Raw genomic sequence first — 15,977 nt, 5'->3', positions numbered from 1 at the left:
GACACTAAAAAGGAGAGAAAGAAAGAAAGTAAGAAAGAAAGAAAGAAAGAAAGAAAGAAAGAAAGAGGAAAGAAAGAAAGAAAGAAAGAAACAAAAAAATTTCACCCAAAATTTATAATAAATTAACAAATGAACAAAGGATTTGGCATTGTCTTAAACTACAAGAAAGAAAGAAAGAAAGAAAGAAAGAAAGAAAGAAAGAAAGAAAGAAAGAATTAAATAAAATTCACTCAAAAGTTATAATAAATGAACAACTGAAGAAACATTTTACCATTTTTTTTCAGAGACAATAAAAAGGAGAGAAAGAAAGAAAGAAAGAAAGAAAGAAAGAAAGAAAGAAAGAAAGAAAGAAAGGGATGGATGGATGGATGGATGGATGGCTGGATGAAAGAATGAATGGATGGATGGATGGATGTTCAATTCAATGTTCACCTGAAAGAGTCAGCTCTTCCAGACACTGAAATATAGAAAGAAAGAAAGAAAGAAAGAAAGAAAGAAAGAAAGAAAGAAAACATCTCCTTTCCCTATAGGAGTCGATTTAAAGTTCTTGAAGAACAGATAAATAAGACACATTTCAGATGATGGATTTGACTGCACATGCTGCTGCCACTGATCTTCCCCCTGAACCAGTGTAGACAGAAAATGCTCTCTGTTATTGATTATATGCACTGGGGTGAATCTCTTCATCAGACCCGCTAAATCGAGCTCGCATCGTTCTCGTGTTGATGTCCGCCATTGTAAAAGCTACAGATTGACCGAACACAAACAGGGAACTTTTAATACATGATGTTTCTGTTCTCAGCACTTCGCTCTGCGGCGGCTCATGCGGTAGGATTTATGTCTGTTTATTTGTTTTTACCTTCTGTTTAGGGTTTACGTTTTTTAACTTGCTTTTGCGAGAGAATTTTTCTTCATGACATCTTGCAAGGGCAAGTTGAATGCAACTAGCTAACTGGCTACGGTTAGCTAAGGTTAGCGATGAGCTAATGATCTGTACAGTGCAAGAAACTCATTGTCACTGCACATTTATATATTTATATATATATATATATATATATATATATATATATATATATATATATATATATATCTTATTATTAAACATAAATGAAAATGTCATAGGGATCTAATCGGTTGTGTGTAATAGAAGACAGCAGACCTGCATCAGTCTGAACTAATGTGTATTAGTATATCATATATTAGTATGAAATATTATATAGGAAAAAGATGCACACACACACACACACACACACACACACACACACACACACACACCCCTTCTCCTTTAGTGTTTTTATATTATTTAACACTTTAATGCCGAAGACATCCAAATTATGAAAGAACACGTATGGATTAATGTAGCAGACAAAACTGTGTTAAACAACCCAGAATATAGTTCACATTTTTGATTCTTTAAAGTGGACGCCTTTTGCTTTCATGACCGATTCGCACACTTTTGCCATTTTCTCAGTCAGCTTCATGAGGTAGTCACCTGGAGTGGGTTCTCATCTTAAGAAGTTGGGAAGAAGTCATCCCAAACCATTCCAGCTGGATTTAGATTGTGTGATTGTCAAGGCCTGATGCAGCACTCTATTAGTCTTCTTTCTGAACAAATAAAGAACCTAGATGTATGCTTGGGGTGATTGTCCTTTTGGAAAATAAATGTTTCCACTATGTAGTTGGGATGGAATGGCATGTAGCTGCAAAATGCTGTGGGGCTGGTTAAGTGTGCCCTCAAATATGACGAAATCACCGGCAAAGCACCCCCACATCATCACACTTCCTCCTCCAAGCTTTGGGAACAACATATTCAGAAACTGTCCATTCACCCTCTGTATGTCTAACAAGGAAACAGTGGTTAGAACTAAAAATCCTAAATTTGCACTCATCAAATCCTCTGAGCTAATGTCTATTTCTTGTTTTTCTTGGCTAAAGTAAGTCTCCTCTGCTTGTTGTTCTACCAAAGTAATGGTTTCTTTGCCGCAATTTTGACCATGAAGGCCTGACACACGCCGTCTCCTCTAAACAGTGAATGTTGAAATATGTCGGTCACTAACCTATCTTCTGCAGCAGAGGTAGCCCTTGGTTTTCGTTTCCTGGGACGGTCCTCTTTATAGCTTGTTTTATCATAGCGTTTGATGGTTTTTCCGATTCCCTGACCTTCATTTCTTAAAGTAATGATCGACTGTCTTTTCTCTTTAATAAAATCAGTGTTTCTTTCCGTAATAATGATTTTGTGCAGTAGTAAGAGTAGCACTAAAAGGGCTATTGACTCTTCAGAAGACAACTGGTGGTCTAAAGCACATTTAAGAAGCCAAGAATAGTCACAAATGAACTATCGATAAGCTTCACCTGTGAATCGAAAACCATTCCAGATGACTACCTCATTAATCTGATGATAGAATGCCATAAATTTGCCAGACATGATATGTGTCTACTTTGAACAATCGTTTTACTGCACATGTACGTGTTCTTTCATAATTTAGTTCTTAGGTCTTCAGTATTAACGTACAATGTTGAATATAATCAAAATAAAAGAAAGCCACTGAAGGAGAAGGTGTGTCCAAACTCTTGACTGATACTGTATATGATTGTGCTGTGATGCAAAAGACATTTGTTTCAGTTTGTAACAGCAAACTTTGTGTGGCGTTTTGAACTATAATTAAGAATCAATATTTAATTTAGCAGGTTAGGGTTTTTTTAGTATATATTTTGTGCTGCAAAACTTGTGTTTACTGTGTTAATATGACGTGTGTGATGTGTCTTAGGGGAGGCAGGTGCGGTGCCTGCACAGATCTGCTGTTCGTTCTGGAGCAGGAGGACTCTTTGTGGTAGGAACTTCTTTTCTTCTTCTTCATTAATACCAGACAAGTGTATTTGTTAAGAAAATGTCCCATGTTTCAAAAGAGCAAGGCAAGTCTGTAAGAACTTTTATCCTGGCTTTTGTGGTAAAAAAGACTTTGAGTAAAATAGATCTGATTGCATTGTGAAGCAACGATCAGCCGTGACAGGTAAAGGTAATAACATGGATTATTGCATTACAATTGCGCTTATTAGGCAGCAAAGTAAACTTTTAAGTTGATGTGTTGGAGGTAGGGTTGCAAAATCTTCTACATTTTCCATAGGAATCAATGGGTGCATATGGGATATGGGAATTAATGGACATAAACAGGAATAAATGAATAAAAATTGCAGGTGAGCCAATAACAGGGAACTTAAATGTAGTTGGGGGAAAAAAATCTTGCAGTATATTCTTGCTTAGTCACATGCACACAGCACACTTACTGCAGGCTTACTGAGGCCACGCCCCCGTGCCTTCTTTCATAACACAACACGCATCATTTCTTGAATCCACAAAATAATGCAAAAGAAAATGCCCATCTTGGTGTGTTCACTTGTGCTGTGTGTAAGCTATTGTGCACAACTAAATCAAAATTTAACATTTTTAAAATCTGTAATAACATGTAAATCATGACCAGACAAAATGTTTATATTTGTTTGTATATCATACAGTTTATATACATTTCCCCCAAATTTCGAATGAATTCCTGTAAATTCCTGATCCATTGGGCTCCTCCCACTTCTTGGTGGCGGATGCCATGGTACACTTTCAGAGGTCTTGTGTAGTCTCGACAGGTCAGAGTTGTGTTAATAGGCACATGTGGGACCTACACAATAGTAGTCAGGCAGGTAGGTTATGAATGATTGGTGTGGATATTATACCTTTATTCAAATATGCACTTATTGTAGGGGCTGTGGTGTGAACAGTAACAGGTTGAATGACCACCTGGAGCATAAACCTTTTTCTGTTGATAAAAGGAATCAACCAACATAAAATATGGGCCTTGATTTATATAATCACAGGTTAATTAAATACGAAGACCTACCCACCTGTAATGATTATTTATTAACATGGCAGCAGAGGATAGTGCAAAATCATCGAGATACAGGTGAAGAGCTTCAGTTTATCTTTACATTGAACATCAGAATGGTGGAAGATAGTGATCTTGAGTGGCTCAGACTGTGACTCTTTCATCAACATCTTGTTGAAAACAGAGGACAGTGGAGAATATACAGTGGAGCTGATTGGAAAACTACAGTAATCTACTCTAAATGGAAAAGAATTTTGGATCTTGTTTTTTGTTTTTGTTTTTTTTAAATCTGCGCCATTGTGTGCCTAGAAAATAAGTGGTTATAGATAGACTCGGAGCAGCCCGTCTTTCACGATCAGACATGCCATCAACAATGACTCTGTGATAACATTCATTTTCTTTATTCTGGTGTATTGTCATGCTGGAACGGGTTTGGTTCATACAAAGAGAAAACCATCACCTTGCTTTCAATGTTAAACTAATTATAATAGTTTTCTAATGTGTTTTGTCTTCCAGTCACTCACTGGCTTGTTACTATACTATTTGGACTGTGCTATATATCGAGCTCTGTAGGGGGCAGCAGTGAGGGAGAGAATGGACTATATTAAAAGAACCATGCGTACATGTTGACATGTACAGTATATGCGTCCTGCTTTCACTTAAACAATCAAACTGTTAACATTTACAACTCTGAACCCATGGACATATTCAAAATCATTCCTGTCTTTTGTTACTGTGAAATGCTTCCTTTACAATGAAGCAAAAAAAAAAAAAAATCAGCCATGAAGGGGATGATATAAACACACACACACACACACACACACACACACATTCAAACTGAACAAGGGTGGCATCTATCACTTATTACTAAAATAATTTATAGCTGCCACCCAAGTTCAATTTGAGTGTGTGTGCCACAATGTTGTAGTCACACAGTTTTATAGGATGTCTTTGCATGCCGCAGCATAAGTTTTTTTTTTTTTTCCCTTCACTTTAACTAGGAGATCTAAACCTGTTCCAGAATGATAATTCCCCTATGCACAAAGCCAGCTCCATCAACTTTAACTTTACTCCAGAGTTACAAAGGTTGGAGTGGAAGATCTCAAGCCTATGAAGCTCCTTTAGGATGAATTGGAACGCTGACCACACCCCAGGCCTCCTCACCACACCTACATCAATACCTGACTTTAATAACACCCTTGTGACTGAATAAAATCTTACAAAGCTCCACAAGCACACTCCAATATCTAGTGGAATGTCTTCCCAAGAGAGTGGAGTTTATTCTAAGAGCAATTCGAGACCAAATCTGGAATGGGGTTTCAAAACGCACTTACAGTCTTATGGTCAGGTGTCCACAATTTAATACATACACATATATATATATATATATATATATATATATATATATATATATATATATATATATATATATATGCTATAAACCTCTGACCTTAACCCTAATGAATACCTTTGAATGAATGACTGACTGGAGGAAATCATAAAAGCAAATGCGGACTAAAAGTAGCATGAGATGCTCAAAAAGCACATGAATCTTGGTCAGGTGTAGTACATTGTAAAACAATAATAATTTTGTGTAAAAACGTCCAGAGACAAATCATTTAAAACCCATTTCTTTTTGTTTTTCCAGCACAGAGATACATCCGAGAATAATCCCAATACTCCTTTCGAATTCACACCCGAGAACTTGAAGGTGAGCGACGACTCTTCCACTTGAAATGAAATCATGTTCGCTTACTCATGTGGCTGCATTTTCTAATCTATTTTACTGACTTCAATATTAGGGCTTCTTATGCAGATCTCCAGGCGGTCTAAATATTACTTGGGGGACGTTGTAGCTTAGTGGTTAAGGTATTGGATACAAAGGTCATGAGTTCAAATCCCAGCCACACCAAGTGCGGCTGAACGGATAAAAACGCCACCAGTCTGTTTTGATTGGCGCTTGGTGGCATCTACTTACACTAACATACAATTCAGCATCAGTTCAACAGCAAAACATTTAGAGAGGAAGAAATGATGGGAGAAACTCCTGATTCGAACTCGCCACATCACCTGAGGCCTTATTTGCATGTTTTTTTTTTTTTTAAGTAGTTGAAAAAGTTTTGGGCTCATGATCATTTGAATAGATATCGATCAGTGTTTGACTCATTAATATCATTATGAATGGACTGTTGTGCTCAGAGTAACATTCGAGTCTTTTGATGTAAACTGAGTTGATAAAGCAAAGAGTCTTGTGATAAAATGATAATAGGAACATTCTAATCATAGTACTTTGGATACTTAAGTACATTTGAAGGCAAATACTTTTGTACTTTTACTCAATTGTAAGTTGCGAGGGAGCACTTTTACTGTTACTGGAGTCATATTTGACATCATAGTATGTGGTAAGATACAATTTGACAGTGTGTAACAAAGAATATAGTGAGGATGGTTAAAAGCTGCTTTAGTCCAGCGTTTTTGTGGAGAAAATCAGCACACAGTTGTTTATATTCCTTTTATTTGGTGTCATAAAAAAAAAAAAAACTCCTGAGAAAATTCAGTAGTAAAATCTAGAAAGCAAATGCTATGACTCTAATAAAAGTTTTTTCAGATCAATTTGAGCACATAGTTTTGTGTGTGTGTGTGTGTGTGTGTGTGTGTGTGTGTGTGTGTGTGTGTGTGTGTGTGTGTGTGTGTGTGTGTGTGTGTTTTAACCTTTCTTTCTTTTTTCTTTTTTTTTCCTGTGAAGCGAATCGAAGCTATAATAAAAAACTACCCTGAGGGTCACAAGCAGGCTGCCACCATCCCGGTCCTGGACCTGGCTCAGAGGCAGCATGGGTGGCTCCCGATTTCAGCAATGAACAAGGTAAAACCCATCTAAGAGCTTCGCGGAGAACAAAAAAAAAAAGTTGAAAAGGTTGCAAGGAATTATTTCAAATGTATTACACATCATGCCATTCTCTTGAAAGCGTCAGTATAGCATAATATATACACTATAATGAAAGAGGTATTGGGTCACCTGACCTTTCCTTCTATATGTGGTTCTTTTCCAAACTGTTACCACTAAGCTGGAGGCACTCAATTGTGCAGGATGGATTTCCTCCGCTGTGGCCGTGTAGAGCAGGTAGTAAAGCACGTTTTTTTAAAGCGGGCAATTAAAAACTCGATTAATCGATGGAATAATCGTCAGGATACTCGATTACTAAAATAATTGATAGCAGCAGCTCTACTCCACACTGTTCGTTTTTAATCGTTTCACAAAAGTTGCTCATCCACACTGAAACATCTGGAAAAGGTTTCTGCTGCTGTATGATTGAAGGTTTACAGTTTAAAATTGTAATTGATAAATGATTAATGTTAGCTACAACCTTCCTGCAATTATTTGGGAATATAGTAGCATACACTTGTATTTTAACATAACACATGTTATAGTTGGAATTTTGAATCAGATGCTCAAATATGGTCTCAAATTTTGCATATTTGAATCGGGAAAAATTCAGAATTTATAAATGAAAAAACGTGTAGGAACCCTGTACTACGCTCCCTGACAACTTTATTGGGAACACCGGTCCATTCATGCTCTCATCCATTCAGCCAATCAGGTGGACTCTACAATGCAATGCTGAAAGGCCTAAAAGAGCTTCAGTTAAATGTTCACATTAAACATGAGAACAGGGGAAAATGTGGTCTGAATGACTGCGGCACGATCACTCGTATGAGTGTTTCAGAAACTGTTGATCTCCTGGGAATTTCACACACACAAACAGTCCTACACAGATGGTGTGGAAAACTCTAGCGAGAAGCTGTTCTGCAGGTGGTGCAACCGTTTGAAGCGAAGGCTACGATAGCTCAAATAACCATTTTTTACAACCGTGGTGTGCAGCAAAGGGTCTCAGAATGTACATGTTGGACCTCGGAGACAGACTGGCTACCACAGCACAAGCGCACAGATGACTGGTGAAGAGTAACTGGGGATGAGTCTGACTGCCAGAACAATTCGTTCTTTTTTCTTTTCACTTTTATAGGAAACCCCCTCAGTTGGTCATCTGAATGTGTAAATTTTTTTTTTTTTACTTTCCAGGTAGCTGAGATCTTAGACATTTCCCCAATGAGAGTGTATGAGGTCGCCACTTTCTACACCATGTTCAACCGGCAGCCGTTGGGAAAGTACCACGTCCAGGTGTGCACCACTACACCATGCATGCTGTGTGATTCGGACAGCATCCTACAGGCCATCCAGAATAAACTGGGTAAGCATAGGTGGAGCAGAGGAGTTGTGCTCCACCTAACCACCTGCTTTCTTTCAGGCTTTATTATAGTCCTAGTGGTGAATGACCAAAGCTAGGCAGAGTTTTTACATCAGGCAGCAGTTTATCAGCTGATCTACTCTTTTTATAACTAAATGAAATTCACTGTATATAATCTAAGGAGGAGAATTTGTAGTACTGCTGTAACAAGTTAGAGTACAAGCATGATTAATATCACTATCGTAATACAAACATTATTCAGAATTAAATGTAGTTACGTAGTGCTAGTGCGCTTTTATGCACAAGCAATTTTTTTCTTAATCTCACCGCAGGGCTGTGTTTTGGCAAGAAGCTGTCGATACGATATGTATCACGATACAGGGGTTGCGATACAATACGCTGCAATACTGTAAGCAACGCTATATATTGGGAGATTTCTTTTTTTTCGGAATTAGATATCATTTTAGGAAATAAAATAGGTTAAACCTACCCATACCAGCCTCACCAGTATCACACCTCAGTGGCATCAAATGTATTCCAATACATGAACATAATTAGTGTCATTAGAAATAACATGATTTATTTATTTATTTTTTTTTATACATATGCACATATAGTCGTTAAAGACCCCTGATACGAAGTGGGATTATTGATGATGATTGTATTATATTGTTATTATTACCATTAGTATTAGGCTCGCAGTGGAAGCATGATCTGAGCGCTAACTAGTGTTTTATATTTAAAAGCTACAATCCTAGGGAGGCAAGAAAATCGAGTAAGAGACTATTATTTCTTCTATAAAGGTGGAGAATGCAGTCTGGAGGAAAGACTGGCATGTCCTGCACTTTCAGGAAAACATAGCACCGTTCTTTAAGCCACAAATTAAGCTTCGTCTGCACATTAACAAAACATATCGGTGTCGACGCAAGTCAGTCAACGCCCCTACGACTACCGGCGGAATTCGTACCCCAAACGTTTTCACAGCAGCGCCCCCCCCCCAGGAAACAGGTGGATATCAAACAAGTGCCCTTATTCTAGTATTTCCTGTCACTGTATAAGTTCAGAGATAAGAAGACTGCCATCTGTCCAGAGGTTAGAATATAAACTCAAATGTAACAACTGTTATTAATCTTGTATGTAATTATTGCGTTTTTAAGAATCGATACAGTATCACCAAACAAAATATTGCGATACTTCTGCGTATCGATATACACCCCTACTACACACCTGGCTGACAAAAAAAGGTACTTTTACCTATTGAAATAATTAACAGTTGAAGAAACAGGAATATTTATATATATATATATATATGTGTGTGTGTGTGTGTATATATGTGTATATATGTGTATGTATATATGTATGTTTGTATATACACACTGACCAGAGATAATATTAGAACCACCTGCATTAACTTCTTCAGCAATTTGTTGGATCGGACCACACGGGTCAGCCTTCACCCCTCACATGCATCAGTGTGCTTTGGCTGCACATGACCCTGTTGCCGGTTCCTTCCTTGGAACACTTTTTATAGATACTGACCACTGCACACTGGGAACAGCCCACAAGAGCTGCAGTTTTGGAGATGCTCTGGCCCAGTCGTCTAGACATCACAATCTGGCAAACTCATTTAAATCCTTATGCTTGCCCATTTTTCCTGCTTCTAACACGTCAACTTTGAGGACAAAATGTTCAGTTGCTGCCGAATAAATCCCACCCACTAAAAGGTGATGAAGTGAAGTGGCCATAATGTTATAATGTCATAGAGAGCGAAGCTCGTCATACTTTCCATACTATGTATGATAGCGACCTGCAGGCTTTTATCGAGGGAGCAAATACTTTAATAAACCTTGCTAGAAGGCGATAATTACAATCCTATTCATTTGTTTCTGTATTAGTGCACGTCATACCCTATTTGTTTACATTACAGATTAGAGAAACGGTCATTTATACTTGATTGAGATTTTGGACATTTACAGGGGAGGGTATTTTCCCCCAGTAAATATAAACATATCTTTTTTTTTTTTCATACAAGTGCTGAAATGTCACCGGAGCACATGTAAACCGATCCACAGCACCAATAAAAAACATGCTTCATTACTGCATGTCTGCGGTCTGAGCAGTTTGAACTCGATCCGTTCCTTCTTTACAAACTCAAAAGCACTGCTTTCTCTCTTCTAGGCATCAAGGTCGGCGAGACCACAGCAGACGGGCTGTTCACGCTAGTAGAAGTCGAATGTCTCGGTGCTTGCGTTAATGCCCCAATGGTTCAAATCAATGACAACTATTATGTAAGTACACCTGTTCATCCCTCTGCGTGCCTCACTGCCGAGTTTACCTGCGTTTTAATGTATTTTCTGTCCTTTTGATGGTTAATGGATCTTTTCTTGTTTCCTGGCTCGGGACTGGGGCACACGTGCTCTGGTTTACTTTAATGCAGAATAAGCGTTCATGATTTTCAGTGGTTAATCCTAGCTGCACCGATGTCCGGTAAATCGGGAGTGCAATATCGATATAGAATATAGAGTAGCTGACATGCATTTATTTTTGCTTGCGAAAATAGATGCCAAAGGAACCAAAAATCTGTGGAGCGTCGTGTCACTATGATAGAAACCTTACCGCTCGTTGATTTGCACATTTCTGATGTATAGTCATGCAGGGCTCCAGACTGCAACTAAAATTATTTTTTAAAAATAATAAATTGCAAGTAATATTTTTGCCAAGCTCGCCACCTGCGGCCATATAAATGTACACGTTATGTAGAACATGATCTGCATGTTATGACTTTTTATGAGCACATAATTTGTCGACGTAATAAACGGAGATGCATCCGCCACCTACGTTAGAGTTAAAGCGCTAAAATACAGTTAAATCAAAACTCACCTGACAGCATCAGAAAAACATGTCAAAACTAAAAAATATCAGACTTTTTTCAAAACAGTCTCCATCTCTGTCCAACTCTTCTGCTGATGACACACCTGTTAGTAAAAAGGCAGGCTGCTGTTGTGCCAGTATAGGAGAGAACGAGAGAGGTATCTTCTGTCAGTCAGTGAAAACAAATAAAAGTGCCAAAAGACATTTGAAAACCTTGATTTCATGGTTTTAGGTACGATCAGCGACTCCTGCTCTAAAGCGGGTAGAGAAGTTGCAGGGAAAACTGATTTCATTACCAGAACAGATCATTTAAGAAAAGAGACGGTATAAAAACACGGCGATAGTCAAAAGCATAAAAAAATGTTCTTGATCACATAACGGCGAAGAGCGCGCCACGGAAAACACCGTCAGTGCTTGCGGTGTCTCGAGCTAAAAATAAAATTCAACACCGCCTATATGATTGCTTCAGTTCCCAGGCCATGCTGTAAAAAGATGGCAGGTGACTCGAAGTAAGCGTTGTACTTTTTTTTTTTTTAAAGTTCATTCTTGTGTGGCAACTTTAAAAATATAATTTGGTGCATGTTGTTTTTCTCATGGGAGCCAATGACTCCTTAGTTTATTTATTTATTTTTATTTATTTTGTCTGGAGCCCTGGTCATGAAAAATATTTCTTTAAAAAAATATCCATCCAAAACGGAAAAGACATTAAGATATCGCAAACTACAGCATTATATACTCTGTTTACTGAAATCTCTTTATTCACTCTTTACCTGAAACCTTTGAAAACGACAGTGAGGGTTTTCTCACGGGCGAGTCGATGTGGGTGTGTTAAAGAGCAATGAAACACAAAACCCGACGCTCACATGTAATGAATTAGAAATACAAAAGGATTTCTAGAAACAGATCTGCAGGAAATGATTCTTTTAATTACGAGGTGATTGTTGGTTATATTTGAAAAAAGGTTCAGTACTTTATTATGAGTTCATATTCCTTATATTGTATAGCAGTCAATCGGGTACTAAATACGCCTGACCTCGTGACGTGTTTGCGGATTTGATGCACATTTGTTGTTTTATTATCCAAGTACAAGTAAGTGTTAGTAAGTATGAAGTAGATTTTGCAAAAGGAAGTTTCAGGTCCTAAGCAAGCAACAATATACAATTGTTTTAAACACATTTCAATGAAATGAAAGTATATGTTGGAATATTAAAGGATTAAATGACATGCCTATTAATTTCCATTCTGTTAATGGAACGAATCAGTGATACTCTTACACGTGCTAATGGGTATTTAATATTTAAGTTAAATAGCATTGTTTATTTATTATAATTATTCTATTATAATATATTAATTATATTGATTATAATTAAAACAGCAATGAGAGGGAAAGAATCTTCTAAAAAGCGTTACAGGTAAATAACAGACTACAGCGAATGTTCACGTCAGGAAATGCACGTATATCTTTGTTTCTCATGTACGTCTTAGAAAAAAAGAAACGCAGCATGTCCGAGACGAGTGCTTTAATCCCGAAGAGGATCTTTGTCAGCAACAGAACAACTTTCAGTTTTGTTCAGAAATAGCTCAGGGTAAATCCCTTGACACGTCTAGATTATATATGCAAGACTCATTGTTGACATTAACATGACATTAACACACGTACCATTATGATTTCATTTGTTAGACTAAGAGGCAATAAATACAAAACCCTTAAGGCTTCTTATTTCAACTCACTCACTTCATGTTATTAATCCAAGTTTCCATTTGAAGTGCTCTTTTTAAAAGTAATTTGTTATTTTACCTATGCGATATGAACAAAAGTATTTGGACACCTATCTTTTCTAGCAACATGTGGTTCTTTCTCAAACCACAAAGTTGGAGTTGTGCAATTTCATAGGATGCTTTCGGATGACATTTTCCCTTCGGTAGAAGAACTAAAAATGTTCTAGCATGACGGCCTGTTCCCCTGTGACAAAGCCAGCTTTGTGAAGATACGCTTTACTTGGGTTGGAATAAAAGATCTCTAGTGGGCTTATGAGAGCTTTGATCTCAACCCCACTGAACATCTTTTGGATGAATTGGAACACTGACTGCACCCCAGGCCCCCTCACACTGCATCAGAACCTGACTCACTTTACTTACACAATCACAAATTTCCACAAACATCTTGTGGTGGTTATTATAACAGCAACTGGAGACTAAATGTGGGATGGGATGTTAAAAAAAAAAAAAAAAAAAAAAAAGCGCACCTGCGAATTGTTTGTTCACGTGTCCACAAACTTTTGCACCTATAGTGAATGTGTACGTGTGTGTGTGTGTGTATATATATCACTATCACTATAAGCTATAGTAGACACATTTTTGAATTGGGGAAAAAAAATCCCACATGCATAAATCTTGTCACGTGATGTCATTTGTCACATGGCTTCTGCAACAGACCAATAAAATAGCAGCAAGAAAAGCATGGCAGCGATGTCATGCTGAAATCGTTTCTGCATCTCCATGTGAATACATGCCTGCTTCACTCCCTAACAGCTGCTCTCTCTAATAAACCCGTTTCTGATAGGAAAATATGACCGTCCTGAACCTGTCTTTCCTCGTTTAATTATAGAAAATAGCGGCTGTATTTGATGGTGATGGTAAACTACAGGACATTACAAGGGCAGCGCTTTATTATTTTCAAGTTTTAGTTTCTCCAGGTGTTAAGCAAAGAATGCAGGGAATTATTCACACTTTTTAAGCAACAGGAAGTGGCACTTTGATCACATCAGGTTTCAGTAATGTAAACATACCAGCTCACAATCTCACAAAGGGTTTTCAGATGCATTTTTATTTTATTGCTTGCATTATACACATGGCATAGATTAAAAAATAAATTAAATAATAATAAAAAAGACAACAGCTTTCTATTTTTTTCCATCCTGCAGGGGATTTTTGGGCAGAAGAGCTCACAAATGACAGACTACAGCCATCACTCGAATGGAAAAATTACCGTTAACAAAAAGTACAAGATCTAAGCCTCTAAAATTTCTAGCCTGTGGAACAGGGCTGCTGCTTCATCCAGCCTTTATATGAACATTTACAGAACAGGCTTTTGCTGAACAGGAAGTCTAAAGGAATGATACCATGGTGGTGGTGGTAATCAGTACTTTCTTAAAGTAATGGTTTCAAAAAACGTCTGAACTGTTAGGGTAAATCCCATTCAGCACCTGGGTAAGTAAAACGGAGCTGCTGATAGGCTGCATGGGTGATGAGGCAATTAAATATAACTTTACATGGGTGAATGGAAAGTCAGTCACTTGCTGCCATGAAAATTTGTTTAAAAGATTCCACTTCTGTGGTTAATTATCAACTCCATGACCTGGTTGTTGAAAGTTGCCTTGCAGGTATGAAGAAGACGTTCAGAGAGGACCGGCTCACGGATGTAACTTTTTTTATTTAATATTTTAGAAAACATCTGGTAAAAGCACGAGGTGGTCCTTGTTGTTGTGTTTTTTTTTATTTTTTATAAACAACCCACTATTATCGAAGCTGTTACCTTTATTACAGAGTTGTTAGATGCTTGTTGATTTGCCTGATCACAAACGTCACTAACTCAGAAAGCAGGTTAGTCCTGTTTTGCGTGTGAAAACTTCAGCTTTAAAAAACTTTATAGCACCAATAAATAACCAGAATATTGCTCTTCACAGTCAAGTAATCAGCTTAATATTTGGATTGCTGGATCAGGCTTATAAAATAAATCATTGCAAAGGGAATTTAATTTTATGGTTAAATGTGTTCCTGGCAGCAAAAAGACATGCTGCTATGGGCTACGCAACCCAACAGATACCTTTAACTGGTTGGAAATGAGGTTTTGTTAGGAATCACACTTGAAATTTTAGCAAAAGCAGCTTTGTTACACATTAGATGGTCTTTCATATTGTAAGGCTGTGTATCTGTTGGTTTGGGGTAAGATGTCCCAGTCTGCGTTTAGTGATTAAATGACCAGAAAGTCATATCCTGACCTGACTCACATTTAATGTCTCTTTTAGAAAAAACATTCTAAGTGGGTATTTACCTGTTGAGTGGCCGTTCCAAGTAACCAAAAGGGCTTTTTTTTTGGACATATTGACTCAGTAGAGTCCTCTAGCATGTATAGGTTTCTAAAGAAACAAGCCTAAAATGAAGAAACTGAAGTATATCGCTCTTATGAGTTCTGCTCTTTGTTTTGCTTTGAAGGAGGACCTGAAGCCTTCAGATATTGAGCACATCATTGATGAACTGAAAGCAGGGAGAGTCCCATCACCTGGGCCAAGGTAGGAATGTTTTAAATGTTATTACTGAGTAATAACTGTAAAGATGGGTAATTTTGATTTCTGCAGTAACAAAATGACTGTTGCCGTTTTTGCTAAACAATGTTTGCTGAACGTGTCCCAGTGAAAGACTTATTATAGACTTAATAATAGAGCACATCACCCCATGATTTAAATTATTGGTAATACTGCTTGCATTTATATGCAACACCCTCTGCCCAGATTTCAATTCAACAGTACTGTAGTATAGCAGTCACTACAAACCAATTATATAACAATCATATAACAATCAACCAATTAACTAGTCATTTATAAAAGTCTTTAGTGTAGCCATTGTCTGTATTGCACCGGCATGTGCTATTTATTGCTATCAGGTTGCTTGAGACTATTAAATTGCATTTGTTTGCTCACTATATATGATAGTTATATGATAACAGCACCCACACAAAGGGTCATGTGAATTAAGTTGCTTTAAATGCGAGAGCACCAATGAATTATCGATGATGTTCGCAGGAGTGGCCGCTTCTCGTGCGAGCCTGCCGGAGGACTGACCTCTCTGACCGGACCTCCTCCTGGACCTGGCTTTGGAGTCAGGCCTGACTTATAAATCCAATACGGGTCATCACCTAACTTAACCTGAGTCCTTAGAAGTATCAGACATCATTGTAAGTGTAAATAAAAATGTTATTCATTGTATACTG

At 37.6% G+C, this 15,977-nt stretch overlaps 1 protein-coding gene across 1 annotated transcript; it reads left to right on the top strand.

The window, feature by feature from the left end:
- The first annotated feature begins 674 nt into the window (after positions 1–674).
- Positions 675–15,972, top strand: ndufv2 (NADH:ubiquinone oxidoreductase core subunit V2). The gene is made up of 8 exons (XM_046876556.1): positions 675–828; positions 2,769–2,831; positions 5,521–5,583; positions 6,619–6,735; positions 7,951–8,119; positions 10,295–10,404; positions 15,203–15,279; positions 15,790–15,972. Exons 1-8 carry the CDS (start codon positions 784–786, stop codon positions 15,881–15,883), a joined length of 738 nt encoding a protein of 245 aa, XP_046732512.1. The 5' UTR covers positions 675–783; the 3' UTR covers positions 15,884–15,972.
- The last annotated feature ends 5 nt before the right edge of the window (positions 15,973–15,977 follow it).

Source organism: Silurus meridionalis, chromosome 20 (assembly GCF_014805685.1).
Source record: "Silurus meridionalis isolate SWU-2019-XX chromosome 20, ASM1480568v1, whole genome shotgun sequence".
NCBI lineage: Eukaryota > Metazoa > Chordata > Actinopteri > Siluriformes > Siluridae > Silurus > Silurus meridionalis.
Note: the sequence above shows the minus strand (reverse complement) of the source record. Positions and strands in the feature narration are given on the sequence as shown.

Excerpts from the sequence above, each read along its gene's own strand:
- ndufv2 (XM_046876556.1), top strand. The coding sequence starts at position 784 with ATGATGTTTCTGTTCTCAGCACTTCGCTCTGCGGCGGCTCATGCG. Across the intron at positions 8,120-10,294 it reads GGCCATCCAGAATAAACTGG|GCATCAAGGTCGGCGAGACC; the intron begins GTAAGCATAGGT and ends TCTCTCTTCTAG. Across the intron at positions 15,280-15,789 it reads GTCCCATCACCTGGGCCAAG|GAGTGGCCGCTTCTCGTGCG; the intron begins GTAGGAATGTTT and ends TGATGTTCGCAG.